This window comes from Pungitius pungitius, chromosome 19 (assembly GCF_949316345.1).
Source record: "Pungitius pungitius chromosome 19, fPunPun2.1, whole genome shotgun sequence".
Lineage (NCBI taxonomy): Eukaryota > Metazoa > Chordata > Actinopteri > Perciformes > Gasterosteidae > Pungitius > Pungitius pungitius.
In genome coordinates this window covers 4,401,074-4,414,633 of record NC_084918.1, presented here as the reverse complement: position 1 = coordinate 4,414,633, position 13,560 = coordinate 4,401,074, and the positions used below count along the sequence as shown (strand labels likewise).

At 43.5% G+C, this 13,560-nt stretch overlaps 2 protein-coding genes across 2 annotated transcripts; one reads left to right on the top strand and one right to left on the bottom strand.

Moving 5' to 3' along the window:
• Nucleotides 1-24: 24 nt before the first annotated feature.
• Nucleotides 25-6,452, top strand: nom1 (nucleolar protein with MIF4G domain 1). The gene is made up of 11 exons (XM_037456550.2): nucleotides 25-1,226; nucleotides 1,325-1,437; nucleotides 1,583-1,778; nucleotides 2,137-2,460; nucleotides 2,581-2,691; nucleotides 3,053-3,223; nucleotides 3,871-3,992; nucleotides 4,113-4,245; nucleotides 5,032-5,163; nucleotides 5,278-5,387; nucleotides 5,716-6,452. The coding sequence occupies exons 1-11, from the start codon at nucleotides 285-287 to the stop codon at nucleotides 5,882-5,884; spliced, it is 2,523 nt and encodes an 840-aa protein (XP_037312447.2). The 5' UTR covers nucleotides 25-284; the 3' UTR covers nucleotides 5,885-6,452.
• A 402-nt stretch (nucleotides 6,453-6,854) lies between these two features.
• Nucleotides 6,855-10,501, bottom strand: mnx1 (motor neuron and pancreas homeobox 1). Its single transcript, XM_037456555.2, has 3 exons — nucleotides 9,945-10,501; nucleotides 9,029-9,189; nucleotides 6,855-8,654 (listed from the first exon to the last, which is right to left on the bottom strand). Exons 1-3 carry the CDS (start codon nucleotides 10,426-10,428, stop codon nucleotides 8,364-8,366), a joined length of 936 nt encoding a protein of 311 aa, XP_037312452.1. The 5' UTR covers nucleotides 10,429-10,501; the 3' UTR covers nucleotides 6,855-8,363.
• Between the last annotated feature and the right edge of the window lie 3,059 nt (nucleotides 10,502-13,560).

The window sequence follows — 13,560 nt, the reverse complement described above, 5'->3', positions numbered from 1 at the left end:
CCATAAATAAAGTACGTCATCAGTGGGCGCCGGCTCCTAAGTGTGACCTGGAAGCAAATGGTCACGTGTGTTGTGGGCCACATAAACAGGTTTCTTCACAGACATACACGTGCGGTTCGAGGTATTTATGTATTTTAAAATAGAAAGGAATTCCCAGCGGGTGCTTTACGTCTGTAGATTGTTTTTAAACCCTCTGTAGCTCATACCGTTAGCTTGTTAGCTAAGTGGCCGTCGCTATTTTCTAAAAGAAGGGCAACGTGTGTACGTCAGGTTACGTTTGAGAGATGAAGGGGAAATTTAAGCAGAACAGCAAAAAGAAGAAGACGAATGTTGTGTTGCACAAGTACATGGTGGCAGTTGATGAGTTTATAAAAAGCAAAAGTGTCACTGAAGAAGAGGAAAATGACCATGGCTTGAGGTTTGTAAAAAAGAAGAGCAGAAAGGAGCTCCGCAAAGAAAAGCGCAAAAATAAAAAAGTCAGAATGAAATGTTACTATGAGGGTAAAAAAAGTTTACCCATCGATGACGGTGAAAACTCTAAAATAGTAGTTGATGCACCACAGCAGCAGCAGCAGAAGAAGAAAAAGGAGAAAGCAAAGAAAGAAGTGTTAAAGTCCCCGAGTTCTGTTCCAGAGAAACCAGACGGCTCCAAAGCACCATCCAAGAAAAGCAAGAAAATCAGCAAACTTCAACAATCAAGAAAAAGTGCACTCCTGGAGGCAAATGAAGAGGAAGACCGGGAAATAAAGAGATTAGAGCGACGCCTTGGGTTAAACAAGAGAAAAAACAAGAAGACCCTCCCTCAGTCATTCACAGTTGATGGACTCGATTACATCCTCGGCGTGCTGGACTCTGGCTCATCGGCTGTGGGGTTGTATGACGAAGATGATGACGATGATGACATGGAGAAGGCCATGGATAACTTTGAAAAACTCAACGAGAACAACTCTGATCTGTCAGATGAGGACGGAAAACCTGGAGGTGAGATGGAGAGTGAAGGCAGCGATGAAGACATGGGTTCACTCGATGAGGAAGATGAGGTCGATGGGGATGATGATGATGACAATGATGCCGATGCTGATGATGATAAAACTGTTGAGGAGAAGGAAATGGACACTGAGCTGGATGAGAGTAACGCCGCTGACTCCGACAATGAAAAAGATGGTGAAAAAGAGGAAGAAACTGACGCTCAAGACACAACGACATCGGGCTTGAACTCTGAAACTGTGAGTTCACAAACAATTCTTTTTGTTATTTTCAAAGCACTGACTTCTCATTTGCTGCAGAATGGATCTAACTGTAAAATGCTTGTTCTAATGTCCAGGTCAACGCTGCAGCGGGTAAGTACGTGCCGCCTCACTTAAGAGGCGCCGGAGACGAAAAACGCAAAGCTGAGCTGGAAAAGCTGAAGAGGACCGTGAAAGGCTTGATGAACAGGTACCGGTTATTCTACAGCATAGACGTAGCACATGTGTAGGAAAGTCTTAAAAAGGCTGGTTTTGCCCATTTAACCGTCCAAAGCTAGGATACAAAATAAAAAACAGTCACTCCTGATTCCTGATAAATCTTAACCCTTCTTCAGGCTGACTGAGCCCAACATGGCGTCCATCAGTGGCCAGCTGGAGGAGCTGTACATGAGCTCCAGCCGGAAGGACATGAATGACACCCTGACCGAGGTGCTGCTAGCAGCCTGCGTCACTCCGTCCCTGATGCCCGACCGACTCCTGATGGAGCACGTCCTGCTCGTCAGCATCGTCCATCACGCCGTCGGAATAGAGGTGGGAGCACCGCTTACTTTGGTGCTCGGATGGACCCTAATCTAATAGTTTTTACCTTTTGATGGCAAATTTGTTTGGAGACATTTATTTCATGATGACAGTGACCACAGGTGTAGGGTACGATTTTGCATCTCCCTGCCTTAGTGAAAGAAACAGAGAAGAAGCTCATTGATTATTCATTAGAGGAAATTACTGTAGTTAAAGTTAAATCAAAGTACTCACGTATGGTATAATCTCTGTTGAGTTGATTTCCATCTTGTAAATGAACCCAAACATGATCATCGGTAGAATTAATATAAATCCAATTATAACATGAATCATACGTTTCTAATATTTCCCCTTTGATGGTTTTTTCCAGGTTGGAGCTAATTTCCTGGAGTCGGTTGTGCGAAGGTTCGACGAAGTGTACAACAACCCGACCGAAAGCAAAGAATGCGACAACCTGGTCGCTATTGTGGGTCACCTCTATAACTTCCAGGTGGTGCATTCTGTCCTCATCTTTGACATCCTAAAACGATTTGTCGGGTCCTTCACGGAGAAGGACATTGAACTGGTGTTGTTGGTGCTGCGGAATGTCGGCTTCGCTCTGAGGAAGGACGACGCTCTGGCTCTCAAGGAGCTCATCTCCGAGGGCCAGCGCAAGGCCTGCGACCTGGGGTCCAAGTTTCAGGATCAGACCAGGGTAGGTCAAACCGCAGTACCGCTCCCTTTTAATCTACCCTCATCTACATCTCGATTAGGCTGACTGAGAATGGCCCTCGTTCTCGGGAACATCATGCGTTTATGTGCACACGTGCTTTAGGTGCGGTTCATGCTGGAAACCATGTTGGCTTTGAAGAACAACGACATGCGGAAGATCCCCGGCTACGACCCGGAGCCTATGGAGAAACTGAAGAAGCTGCAGAGGACTCTGGTGGGTGTTTTGTTGGAAATATCCTGATTTCAGTTCATTGGTGAAAATTTAAGTTTGGACTCTTAATAAGTAGCGTACATGCCATGGTGTTGACCCTCCTACTGAAGACTGTTATTGTCTTCTTTCAGGATATTGTTATTTAATAGATTCCACCACCAGGTGGCCCTAGAGCCCCTCCTTTACGGACCTAAAGTCCAGAGTATATGGGATGCTTTCATCACAATGACCATTAGTTCAAGCGGTTTTAACGGTTGTCTGCTTTAAGAAAGCTAATTTGGTTTCCTTATTTGGTGTCGTGTAACTGCCGGACTCCCTCCCAAGTGCACTTGTGGCTCTAATCGCGGGTAAATGTGTCACTCAGATCCAGCGGCGGGCCGGAGGCAGCGACATGAAGCTGAGGGTGTCCCTGGACAATCTCCTGGCTGCAGAGCACGTGGGCCGCTGGTGGATCGTCGGCTCCTCGTGGAGCGGCGCGCCCATGAACGCCGAGCAAGGCCACGCGGCCTCGGCAGGCAGTGCTGCTGGAGGGCAGGTGCAGTACCGGAGACGGTGGACACCCGCCGCCTCAACATAAAAATGCCAACACAACTTTATCTAGTGGGTCGAGCAGATGGTTCTGCTGACTTGGGAGGGGAGTGGGGGGGGGGTTTACTGTGCTGCTGACGATCCGACCGGCTAACGGTACGCGACAATTAAGTCACGTTTTCAGCGTTAATTTCATTACTGGTTTGGACATACTAACGCGTTAGATTACTCGTTACTAAAAACGGTGGTCAGATTTCTGGTTGCAGCATTTATATTATCTGCATTAATATATTTGATTTACAAAATGTTTGGTTTAACTCATTTATATTGCAAAGAACTTTTAAAATGAAAGCTAATTGTTTGGTCCCTGAATAGTATTTGTTGGTGTATTGACAACAGTATTTTAATGCGCAAGAAGACAAATGATTTCCATTATTTATTCATTCAAATTGGTGGCTATTAGGTCTGGGTATTTAACCATAAAATGTTAATGTACACCAATTATCAGAGACTGTGTAGTTTCCTAATTATTATTCCTTGCAAATTACGCGTAAACTTATTTTATTACATTTTTCTAGTTTTCCTGTTTGGATAACATTTGACAAGCATGTGGAAAAACGTAATAGTAATAATAACTTTTGTTATTCATTTCAGTTTAGTGCCAAAGTCTTGGATCTGGCTCGGAAACAGAGGATGAACACTGAGGTCAGAAGAAACATCTTCTGTGTGATAATGACCAGCGAGGATTACCTGGATGCATTCGAGAAGCTGATCAGGTCTGTTATCACTCCCCTCTACGGTGTGTCTCCACGTTAAGGAGATACGACGGTCCACGTCGAGGGAGCCCAGCTACGAGGGTAAATGTAGTAAAAGCCTTTCCTTTGCCGTGTGTGAAGGATGGGCCTGAAGGACAAGCAGGAGAGGGAGATTGTCCACGTTCTGATGGACTGCTGTCTGCAGGAGAAAACCTTCAACGCCTACTACGCTGTCCTGGGAGAGAAGTTCTGCTCCCACGATCGACGCTTCCAGGTACTTGGCTGGTAAAACGCACAGCGTGACGACTCTCAATTCCACAGCAACGTGCAAATAAACAAACCCGGTTCTGAATCATCAGCAATAAACCGGCTTCAGATTAGTACATTCAATTAACGGCCATTCACAATTGTTTGACGTGTTAATAACATAAAATTGCTACCTCAACAGCAGTGAAAAAAAAAATCTATGTATATCAATTTTATTTTAATGATGTATGCATTCGCTATAAATAACTATACAGAATATATAAACATATAGAAATGCTGGAAAATGTCAAGTACAATTGAAATGTATACTCTCATCAAGGACTGCGGTTTAAAAGTAGGTGAGGTCATTTCACTGTACTCGTCACAATGAGTTGTCAATGGTTGAATCCCCGGCTGGATGCTGTGTGACCGCCGGGTCTCTTAAACTGCGCGTGACCTGCGTCGCGCGGCCTGTGGTTCACCTCTGCAGCGTGGGAGCCTCTCGCACCTCTCACCACGGATGTTATTTGACTCAAACTGTGACTACAAACAATGGGGGTGAGACCACACTTCCTACTTCGCTGCCAGGTAGGCCGCGGGTTCGTATCAGGGGCCGATGATCATTGTCCTCATCAAAGAGCGTGAACCAGAGCTGCCCGGGAATGTTTGCTTTTCTCATGTAAACTGGATCCGGATGAGAGGTTGCAGGGTTTGCTTCTGTTCTCTGTACTTTCTGCTGCTCTTCTTTGGGCAAATCTTCAGCGTATCATGAGGTGCAGATGTAAAAAATCATTTTGTGTCTGCGTTCTTCCAGATGACTTTCCAATTCAGCCTGTGGGACAAGTTCAGGGAGCTGTCCAACCTCCCCAGCAGCACCATGAACAACTTGATCCAGCTGGTAACCCTCTTCCTTCAGAGGAAGTGCCTTTCACTCTCCATACTCAAAGTAAGCGACGTGTCGGCAGGAGGTTTTGACTATATCACATTGAATCAGTAGGTGTTGTAAATTCAATTAAATCGTGATATCCAGTCACCAAAGTCTTTGTGTTTTTCTACGTAGGTGATAGAATTTGGAGAACTAGATAAGGCCACCGTGCGCTTCCTGCGGCATGTGCTCACCAAACTGCTAAAAGACATGGATCCCGAGGACCTCGCCAGCTTATTCGGAAGGTGAGCCTGTACATGCACTTTCTTCGTAGAGGTTTGGAGATTTAAACATGCTAATTTAATGCATATATAAGACCCGGAATGACCACGTGTACAGCCTGCAACCCTGTACCTAAAGACACTGTGTTATACCTCATGGTGGCACTAGATGAAAAGTCAGGGGATAACCAGAGTCGACTGGATTCATCATCTGGAGACCACGAATTTCATATTTTCATGGCAGTCCAGCCAATAGATATTTCTGTGTGTGTCCAACCGGTTTTAGCCGATTGGACACACATGACATCAATGTCCCCCCCCCCCCCCCCTCCATTTGTTTCCAATCCACCAGGATTTCAGGGATTCCCAAGCTAGGAATGCTGCGGGAAGGCTTGAAGCTTTTCATCAGCCACTTTCTGCTGAAGAGCGCCCAGTCCCGGGGACCAGCGGAGCACGCAGCGACTCTGACGGAGCGCGCTCAGGTCGCCACTAGAGCCATGGAGGCCAAGCTCAAACTGTAAAACAAGACCACACACACACACACACACACACACACACCAGAAGCCCAACAGACGAACGTAACCGGACTGTGGAACAGAAGAACAAAAAGAACGCAAACCTACAGTTTTCTTCGAAAAAGCATAAATGTGTTTTTGAAATTAAATTAATGTTTTTTTTTCCGCTGGGGAGTCCTTGTACATAATTGTTACATCATTTTGCAAAAAATAACGACAGATTACATGTAATAACAATACCGTGAATATTTTATATATTTCCCTTTTTCATTTTGAAAATTTGTTCTCACAAATTTTATAATAATTGCAGACAGTCCCTAAAGCTTTGACTCCATTTTTAAAGATAAAAAAATATTTTTCTGCAACACCAGCTCTCATGTCTTCTTCCCCTAGGCTTTAATTTCCTTTATCCGAGATCACCTTAATGGATCGTGTCCACAGCCAGAGTTAATATTGTTGAGATTGCACACCTGGACTTGGTCTTCTAGGCTTTACTAAGTCTATTTACTCTTAGACCAAATAAAGCGTCTAATATTAAACTCTTTCTTGGCCTTAAATGCAACTGATTAGTGAATATTTGTACGTTGTGATCCTTCTCTGTTGATGTTTCCACTTGGCCCAAGGCGGCGTTGTGTATTCTGTTTGCACACCCTGATGAATGGACCCGAGGGCCTTAACTCTGCCCCCCCCCCCCCCCCTCCGTCTGCTCGCTGACACCAGTATCTGCCCGCGTGGTCAGCATAGCAGAGCCCTTCCGTTACATTTGATGCTCGCTCTTATTAATTAGCTCCCACCGGTGCCGGCCCGCATCAATCCGAGGCTGGAGGTCAGCGAAGGGCCACCGAGGGGGTCGACCAGGGGAAACAATGCAACGTCACGTTGGTGGAAGTGATGTTTTAATTGGGTGAAACATTTAGGATGCGGCGGGGGATAGTCTTGTTTTAATTTAATGATGGAGACTACTGGTAGGAAAACCTTGAAAATCGGTCAGTGAAGGGGGAGATAGTGGGATCAATGAGCTCGCTGTGCAGTCCATACACTGCCCATTGTTCCCTCTTACCTGTATTCCGGTTGGGTCTGACCCCCGGGTGAACTCTGATTTAGTCAGCCTAAGCAAACAGCGGGAGATAGGCCAACGGATCGGCCTGTAATCCTGTTGCAAATGGCACACAATCAGTGAACCGTCTGCTGTAGTTTTAACGCTAATGACTGCGAGAACATTGGTAACCAGGAGCACCTATAAAGTAACACGGATGAGTTATTCAACCGGGCCTCTATATAAGTAGTAGAGGAAGCCGAAAGACGATCAAATTAGATGTTAATAACACACCGTGAATGAATATAAGCTTGTTTAGGTAGGAAAAGTAGGCTGATGGTACGTTTTGTTTGCGTTTGAGGAAGTTTACTTTTCTTTTCTTTTTCTCTTGAACTCATGCAAATTACAGACAATGTTCGTTTAATCATTTATTATTCAACCAAGATGTCTGGTTCAACGATGTTTAGTGTTGTTTTTATTTACAGGCAATGAGATAGCACCAAAGCACCACAACATTATTTAAATCGGCTTTTTGTAATGTCAAATATGTTTTGCTTAACGCGTGTTAAAATGATCCTCCGACCTGAAAGTAGTGCACAAGCAGCCCAGTGGCCGCTCAGCCAGCCGCTTAGAAGCTTTCGTTAATGCGAACCCATTGCTAGTGTGGTGTGAAATGTTTCCTCCGTCTGAGCGGCTGCCCGCTGTTTGCTCTCCCCGCACGTTTGCACACATCCGACAGCGCTATTACCGGTGATTCCCGTGACCCGAGCTGTCAAGAGGCGGGAGAAAAACACGCGCGGAAACACTGCGCGTCATGTCGTAAATCAAAGGGCAAGGTGCTCTTCGGTTTTGTTTCTAAAAAACAATAATTAAATAAAAACACAAGACTTGCGCCAGAATGCCAGCTGAGTTTTTATATAAAACTTTTTCATTTTTATTTCACATTGTTTGCACCAAGAGAGACGCTAAACACAAAATGTCGCATGCACGGGGATGACTATTTTATAAATACAGTGTACAAAAATAAACGAAACATTTATTTTTTTATTTTTTTATCAGCGTGATATGACCCATTATAACGGAACACCACGAAGAACGACATAGGACGAATAGCAGCGGGATATTTACTGTACCGAGGACTACGTCAGCAGCAGGGAAAGATCGCGCAAAGTGCTGCGCCAGTTTACCATGCAACATGTTCACCGTTCACCGATGGATGCTGGATGACGCTCCTATTAGACTCCTATCTCCTGCTTTTATTGCTTTTTTTGTGAAAACCAAAAGCATCTAGTCTCGACTTAAATTGTATTATTTTCATGAAGAAGAAAAAAAATGCCATGGAAGTGATTAAAGGGTTAGATTACATGCAACTGCATATTTATAGCAAAAATCCACCCCCTCCCCGAGGTCATTACAAATGGAGATCGCCACCTTCGCCCTTGTGCGGCTTCAGGGCTGCGGACTTATGTCGCTGGTGTGATTCCTCTCGTCGTCCGAAGAGCTGTCTGACGAGTTGTACAAGAAGTTGTCGCCCTCGTCGTCGTCGTCACTGTCTCTAAAGTCTCTTATTCTGCCGTTTTTTGAGTCCGTCTTGCTCTTATAGTCCGACTGTTCGTGTCCGTCCGATTTCTCCTGGGCGCCCTTGTTGCCTTTCTGCTTCTCGGCCTCCTGGGCGGCCTGCTCTTTGGCCTTTTTGCTTCTCTTCCACTTCATGCGTCTGTTCTGGAACCAGATTTTCACCTGAGGAAAAGAAGAAAATCGACTTTTAGTGGTTTGAACCGGAGGCTACGCGTGCGTAATATTGCGCAAAGGTCACCAGTCCACTTGGCATCTAACCTTAAATTGTCCTAAAATAAAAACATGAATTTATTGGATCCCCTTTTTATCAAAAGGAAATACAATATCATCCAAATGGCCAGACTACAATTTTCTTAATGTCCGATTGAAACACAGAGAGAGAGAACTTCTAAGGCAACGTCCTTGAAAGCGAGGACGGATCGGGCTCAATATGAATGACTCTTAATTTCTCAATTGGTATTTGAAAACTAAACTAGTTATAACTTGTTTAAAACAATAATTGTATCAAATGAAGTACATTGTAAGAAGAGGTTTACCTGCGTTTCTGTCAGCATGAGGGACGTCGCCACTTCGAAGCGCTTGGGTCGTGACAGGTACTTATTGAGTTTGAATTGATGTTCCAGCTCCAGCAGCTGCTGACTTGTGAATGCGGTTCTTGGTCTTCTGCACTTGCCAAGCAAATTAGACTGAGCCTGAGCTGCAACAATAGAACAAAAACACCAAAGCATCAGTGCCATATACATAAAATAGAACATTTAGTCCGTGCCATAAAATGGAACTGAATTAAGAGAAGAATGTGTCATGAACAATCTTTGGCTGTTACTGAAATAATGAAATGATTCTGTATTGTGAGAGGAATTGACCGCCCTTTATTCTAATAAAGTGACTATGTGCTCTCTGCTCAAGGAACAAGGTCATCCACTTATGAGAATCTCCACGGAGAAGATATTTGCCACTCCGTTTTGAACAAATCTGTTAAAACGAGGAGAGACAAAAAGGTAGTATCTGGTGAGCAAATAACATGTCATCTGTGGGTTTCACACCACTCTGCCACTTTCCCACTGTCCATTATCTGTCCATGTAGTTCACCTACATCACGCTATAGCCTCTTCATTCAGGAGAGCATAATACGTGAGGGAAATAGTGCGCCAAAATTGAAAAACAAATACTTTATTTTCACACAAAATAAAAAATTCAATTGCCCTGTATATATTCATCCCAGTGACGTAATCTATCTCTGGAGCAGCATCACTGAGGCCAATCTATTTGATATTTTTTAGCAAAACACAGCAAATAAAGCCGGCTTTTGGGTTAGGGTTACACATATCGGGTTATATCAACCCGTGCTGGTAAGCATAACCAAAAATGAATCTTTTAAATCCTTTATTTGGAGAGAGAGAGAGAAAAAGAGAGCCAGAACCTTCTGCCATGAAACGGCTCGCCGATACTTACAATTAAAGTCGGACATTTTGGGGAGCATCATCCCGGCCGTGGAGACCCGGAGCCAGTGGTCCAGCTGGAAGGTGCTGGCTGTCAGTTTGATGGGATCACTGTGGTGGTGGTGGTGGTGATGGGAGCCGTGTGGGTACGAGTAGGACAGCGCAGGGTGTTGGCCCGTGAGCGCCGCTGCGGAGTAGGTGTACATGGGGTGGCCGTAGAGAGCCTGCGCGGGGATCCCTGCGGTGCTCTGCGGGTGTAATCCAACCATGCTGTGCGGGCTGTTGAGGAAACCCGGCTTGGGAATCAACCCGCAGTTGGAAATCCTCGGCGGAGACGGCGTCTCGGTGCGTAAAGGATCGACGCTGGTGAGCTCCGGCGCCGCAGACGACTGGATGGAGGAGGACAGGGAAGTCACGAGCGCAAGCGGAGAGGTCTGCGCCTTCGGGGTGTCGACTGCTAACAGCGCGTCAATGCGAAAGTTTTTAGATTTCTCCATCGGGGCCCCCGGTGCGCGTCTCTGTGGCTTCGGTTGCTGGAGGAGAAGTCGGTGCGGTTTTCCCACCTCTCAAAAGTTGTGATGTGCTCCGGAGTGTGAGAGAGGAGCTCCGTGTGACACTTCAGTCCATGTCGGAGGGAGTTGATTGGTGCAGCCGGCTGCAAGGGGGGGGGGGGGGGCGTCCCAAACGTCACAACGCCTCTCTGCTCGGATCACTGTAAAGCGCAGTGTTGGCTGCGCTCGTGCTTTTATGAGTATTGCTATTACAGGAAAATGACCCAAACGTTAGAAATAAAACGCACGGTTTTTGATCAATTGTAACTGGATGTTATTTTTTGTGTGTCGCTTATGACATTCAGTGGGTCTATGGAGAACTAAACTAAACTAAAGGAGGACTTTATTATAATGCGCAGAAGCCAGCGCGCGGTACATTTTTGGGGATTGGCTTAATGTTTACATCAGCAGTTTGACCAAGGTCACAGGAACAGGTGTAGTAGCATTTGATTAAACATCGGCAGGCACTCTAAATTGTCTACTTACATTAAAAAAATAAACATTTTTTCTTCATATTTTCCCCTAATTGTTTACAACGTAAGTCCAGAACTTAATTGAATTCTAACAACGTCCTCCTGTCCCGGAGCTGTTATGGTTCATCTGAGGGCAGGAGATGGTGACGCAACATTTGCTTCAACTCTAACCTGAAAATAAAAGTTTTTTTTTAATTAACAAACAGTAAATAGTAAATGGCCGTTTATTCCAAATCATGTTCGATGAGTGTTAGAATCACATGTATATAGGATGACGGGACTTATAAGACTGCCCATTGAATGCAGATGCCAGATCAAATAAACAAATAGTCTGTTAAAAGAATGAAAGCATATTGAGTCATCAGGGAGATGGACGTACAAGCCCTCCTTCTGTCTCTCAGCCGGGCCGAGGGGGACAGACGCCCACTGAGCCGCTGTAACGGAGCCGTGGGTCCAAATTGAATCTTTATCTGCTTCTGACGTCAAATATTAACAAAAGCACATTTTTGTTTTCGGACATTCAAATTCGATCTTTTCAACACAACTTTTCTTTTGTTGGTATTTTTCTTATTGAATGAAAACATATCAAAATAATGCTAAATGCTAATCAAAATAATTCAAAATGTAATTGAAAGACCCCCAAGTGTGATGAGGAGAGAGATGTAGATAATAGGTCCGTGGCTCCGGGTGGCTTCGGTCTAATAAGCCACTTAAAGTTAATGGAAGAGGAGGTCAAAATGAGAATTATTGACACCCAGTTGGCCTTAACCTGTCGACCAATAAAGCTGATTAGTTTTTGTCAATTCATCAGCTAACCGCACTCCTGGGACGTTTATTTGCTCGGGGGAAATCAACAAGTCACCGGGTAGTTTTCAAGTAAAGGATCGCCATTTAATTGTGGACCTTGATGATCAGGACCAATTACAGAATGATAACCGGGAGATTGATGTGGGCCCGCGGGGAGCGTTGGAAAAAGAATAGAAGAAAGGAGACACAGACAGTCAATTCACTGCGTGCTTTTTCATGCAACGTTCAAACTTATGTATGTGGCAAAATGGCACACATGCTTATCAGATATACAGTCCCCGAAAGTTCAGCTGCTCCAGTTTTTTCACTTGAATAATCATTCCTGAAAGTCTTAAAAAATAAACTTTTTTTTATAATCCATTTCAACCTTGTATTTACTTTCATTTATCATTTCTTATTTACAATGGTTTTAAAATATATACATTTGGGCAAAGAGTGAACGAGGGGGTGAGTGTGCGTGGCATATTTGTATTAAAATAGTCATGGTATTGTAACGGTCTAAATAAACATCTCAGCATTGAAATAGGGGGTACAGAGAGTCTTTTTGTGCAGTTCCCTCTTCAATCGAAGGCATTTTATCAGCCTCCTGTAGGATTATTTTAGCATCTGGACTCTCGATCGTCCCCACCGCGGGTTTAATTTCATTAAGGGGCTCGCATGAATATTTCTATTAAAGCAGCGGTGAAATATGGGGCCATTTAGTATTGGCCTTCACCGATCACCAAGATTTATCGCTCCTTTTCATCACATCTAAGGGAGAGAAAATTAATACGGCACCCGGGAAGGAATCGGACCCTGAAACCCTGGTCTTTCCTGAAAGCTGTTAATATGCTCTGTAATTACTTTTACAATTAACTGAAATACAAATCAAAGTGGCAAATCGGGATAGTTTATATATTAATTACCTTCGGTAAATGTGTTCATTATGAAAAGGCAATTTAAAGGGACCTGCACTCTCATTTAACGTTATAAATACTTTCAGTTAAATTGGCACAAATGGCCGCTTCTATGAAATGTATTAAAGTGCTTTTAAAAACATTTGTACCTCATAATCTTTTTTTTTTCAATCTTACATCTCATAATTTCTGTCCTCCTATCAATGTCAATGTGAGATCACTGCAGAAAAAGGGACTTATTTTTCTGAAAGAAACACCTGAATCACAAACACTTTATGAAATGTGATACTGCTGGTTGATTTGTCTCAGACGTTTTATCAGTAAACTTTGAATGGAGCATATTTTACATCGCTGTCAACATGTGAGCTTATAATATTTTACACGGGCTTTGGCCTAATCAGATCTTATTGGTGAAATATTTGTCTGCATCATGTTCATGCCTTAAAAAGCCTCTATTCGTTTAACGAATAAGAAGCCCGATGAAATAAATCGTCAATTTGTTGACAAAAATGGTGTAATCCTACTAATACTAATTCTGATGATATTTATAGTGGAATTTACATTACTATTAAACCTAATTTAAAACACACTTTATCTTTTTCTAAAATTGCAAAAATGCAAAATGAGTACATTTATAATTAATATATATAATTATTAAATGTATTGAAACACGTGCATTAAACATAGTATTTCTTAAGCAATTGTAGGGCAATAATGAGTTTTCTTATTTCGTTGTCTCTGTATGAAAGTTAGTTTTGTTGCATTGGACAGTGTTATTAAAATAAACCTGTTTTATTGTTAAGATTTTATATCAATGTATTAAATGCAAATCAAATAGTCCATATACATGTATATATGCACTATATATATATAACTGATGAAGAATTATAAAGCAACATCTT

Bases quoted from the DNA above. Each gene is read 5' to 3' on its own strand.
- nom1 (XM_037456550.2), top strand. From the start codon at position 285: ATGAAGGGGAAATTTAAGCAGAACAGCAAAAAGAAGAAGACGAATGTT. The intron at 1,779-2,136 runs GTGGGAGCACCG...GGTTTTTTCCAG, and splicing joins ATCACGCCGTCGGAATAGAG to GTTGGAGCTAATTTCCTGGA. The intron at 5,164-5,277 runs GTAAGCGACGTG...TTTTCTACGTAG, and splicing joins TTTCACTCTCCATACTCAAA to GTGATAGAATTTGGAGAACT.
- mnx1 (XM_037456555.2), bottom strand. From the start codon at position 10,428: ATGGAGAAATCTAAAAACTTTCGCATTGACGCGCTGTTAGCAGTCGAC. The intron at 9,190-9,944 runs GTAAGTATCGGC...CTATTGTTGCAG, and splicing joins CAAAATGTCCGACTTTAATT to CTCAGGCTCAGTCTAATTTG. The intron at 8,655-9,028 runs GTAAACCTCTTC...TCTTTTCCTCAG, and splicing joins TCATGCTGACAGAAACGCAG to GTGAAAATCTGGTTCCAGAA.